Raw genomic sequence first — 3,294 nt, forward strand, 5'->3', positions numbered from 1 at the left:
TGTAATGACATTGAAGGCATTCTATTCTATTCTATTCTATTCTATTCTATTCTATTCTATTCTATTCTATTCTATTCTATTCTATTCAAAGCAACACAGTAGTTATCACAAGAAAGAAATGAAATACCACACATACCATAAAGTAACTACAAAGTAAATCAGCTAAGGCTTTCTGCGTGTGGTCCCCTAAAAAAAAAAAAGGTGTTTGGCCTTTAAGTTGTGTGTCCAGTCACCTAGTGTCTAATTAATTTATGCTCTGAGAAGCATCTGGAGACTGGCTGACACAACACAGATTAAAATGCTAATTGTATTAAGGAAAAAAAAACACAAGAGGCACAGCCACTATTAAAAGCTTCTTTAATTCAGTTTAACATTTCCATAGAGTTTGCTTTTTTTGTAAAAGTTTGACTAACATCGTTCAAAAGCCAGAGACAAAAAGGAAAAAGCAACTAAATGAGTTGAAATATAAAATTAAAATGTTCAAATGACAAAGGAAAAAAACTGAATGCAGTAAAATGTAACATTCCAAAGTTGTGATGTTTCAGAATATTGTCTTGATTAGTGTTGTGATTGTGAGGCCCAGGCGGCTGTGATCAGTGGTTGTGCTTTACAGTACCTGTAATGAACGGACTTCAAATTTGTCCATTAAAAAGAGACATTCTTCCACAAGAGGTAAGTAGAGCAAACAGGTGGTCACTACAACTAGTTTGGAAATGAGATGAGAATCTATAAATGGTTTCATTTCCAAATGTATTGGAGTCTAAAGAACAAACACAAAAGCCAGCCTATTTCCTGTATAAGGGCAATTTTCTTCAATAAATAATTTGGCTTTTACTGACCATGTGCTTCTGTTATAAAAGCTTATAAACTTTAGATTATAAAATTCTTTATCATTTGTTGCAGAAATAACTACTAGCATTTTTAAAAAAAAGTAGAAAATGATTAGTTGGCCCAATATCAAAAACTTCTAAAAGTATAAAATGCCAATATATATACATATAAATATGTACAAAACAAGCAATCCATCAAGGAGGGCATGAATGCAAAATGACATCTGTTTCAACTGAAAGGAAATATGTTTCTAGAGATTTTCTTTTCTTTCTTTCTTTTTTTTTTACAAGATAAACTCAAATAGTTGTCAGTCAAACCTCAGCCACCAAGATGATTAGAAATGCATAGGTTGTACTCAGAATGGAATTGTTTGAAGAAGGAGCAACAAAGATAGGAGGCATGGAGGCAAAACTCTGCAAAAACAGTCTGTTTTCTCTTTTTGTAGGTTTAAACAAAAAGAAATTCCAATGATCACTTAAAAAATCTAATCAATGAACAAAACAGATCAATGATAAACAACCTAAAAAATACATTTAGTTACTAGCTTAGGTTACTTGAATAAACTATAATGTGAAAAGTGTCTTGAAACAAATTACAGACCACAATATGTAAAAATGAATGGACATTCAAGCAGAAAGAAAACGATGAAATGAAAAGTGGCTTCCTGTATGTTTTTACAAGCCTCAGTTCCAGCAAGACCTTTTTCTCAGATCTTTGGTAGAAATCAGTTGACAAATCTCTTTGTCTGCGCAACAAGAAAGGTAATCTCTGTTTTTTTTTTTATTCAATCTCAGGTCAGATTAAATATAATCAGGTCATCATTCTGGCTTCTCCATAAACTGTAGTCTTTTTGCTGTGGGCCCAAACCCTTGACCATCATTTCCTTTGCAACCCTTTACCAGGGGCCTTTCATAGGTGGACCTTTGGGGCTGTATTCCACTTGGTGGCTCATACAGTCTGAAGGATTACACCGACCATTGGTTCCTTTCGTTCCAGGAGGTCCAGGAGGGCCTGGAATTCCAGGAACACCTTGCTGGCCAACAGGACCAGGGGGTCCCATTTTGCCATAGCCAGGGGCGCCTGGAACACCTGGAGGATAAAAAAAAGGTAAAAAACAAAAATACATTGTCACTGAGGTTGAAACATTGGTAAGGGGAAAGAAAAGTGACAGTTAAACAAGTAAAGCAATTAAGTTGTGATAATCTATTTTTCTTCGGTATATTTTTGGCTCATATTTCATTCCACATTTTTTGCGCTGTTTTAATAATTTCTACATCAAAATATTTTGCTCCATCAGGACATTCAGGCTCTGAATTTTAGTATTTTAGTAATTTTATACTTTTTGAGATATTTTTGGGCTTTTTCAGCCAATTTTTACTCATTGAAAACAAATGAACTGTATTCAACATCTTCAAAGGAGTTATAAATCTTTTACTGCACTTTTCATATTTTGTGTTGGTCTTGCTTTTTAAACTTCTTTGTGCTGATTTAAGCTTTATTTAGTTTTTTATTTTTTATTTATTTTTTTGCTATTTTGTTTCTGCTTTTCAGCTATAGTTCTACTCTTTTCAGCAATTTCTGCTATTTTAAACATTTTTTTTTACTTCTGTCAGTATCATTCTGCTATTTAGGTTTTTATGCTTCTTCCAGCTGTTGTCTGATAATTTCAGCTGTTATCTGCAATTTTAGCTATTTAGCTAATAGCTTGTATATTTTCATCTTTTTTGGCATTTTACCACTTAATTTAACAAACATATGCTATTAATTCTTGTTTTATTTTTCTTTATTTCAGCTTTTCAGCTACTAATGCTAATGTCAGAGTTTTTGGGCTATTTCACAACAAATCACATTTTTTTCCTGCAAAAATCTGTAAGCCTGTTGTATTCACACTGGATTTTCACAGGAAATTAATTATTTAGTTTATTATAACTTATGCTTCAGTCTTTTCTAAGGATTACACAAAATAAAACCAATTCAGAGAATGCATACAATATGTGCAAATTAATGGATATTTGCCTTAAGTTCAAATTCAAGTTCAAGTTTACTTTAGTGTCAAAATCTGTGTAACAGGGTTAGCACAGAAGTTGAAATTGTGTTTCACCAGTCTCCAATGTGCAGTTAAACATATTAACATATTGATAAGACATTGACATTACCCCCCCCCACACACACACACACACATACCCACACAATGTGCAGTAACATTACCCCCCACCCACACACACACACACACACATACCCACACAATGTGCAGTAAGAAACTTAACATATTGATACACGAGTTTACATTCTCACTCTGACATGGTCACTCATAACACACACCCATGCACAAATATACTCATTGATATAACACACACACTGTAATACCCCGCGTAATAAAAATACTGATGGACACTAAATACACAACCATACACACACACACACACACACACACACACACACACACACACACACACACACACA

General features: G+C 33.6%; 1 protein-coding gene across 1 annotated transcript in view; it reads right to left on the reverse strand.

Annotated features, from left to right (window-relative positions):
• Window positions 1–340: 340 nt before the first annotated feature.
• col16a1 (collagen, type XVI, alpha 1) overlaps window positions 341–3,294 on the reverse strand; it is a 111,961-nt gene continuing 109,007 nt past the window's right edge. The window contains exon 70 of the mRNA XM_014019732.1: window positions 341–1,920. Within this exon, the coding sequence (XP_013875186.1) occupies window positions 1,727–1,920 (194 nt within the window). The 3' untranslated portion in view covers window positions 341–1,726. The remainder of the gene's footprint in view (window positions 1,921–3,294) is intronic.

This window comes from Austrofundulus limnaeus, unplaced genomic scaffold, assembly GCF_001266775.1.
Source record: "Austrofundulus limnaeus strain Quisiro unplaced genomic scaffold, Austrofundulus_limnaeus-1.0 Scaffold228, whole genome shotgun sequence".
Classification (NCBI taxonomy): domain Eukaryota; kingdom Metazoa; phylum Chordata; class Actinopteri; order Cyprinodontiformes; family Rivulidae; genus Austrofundulus; species Austrofundulus limnaeus.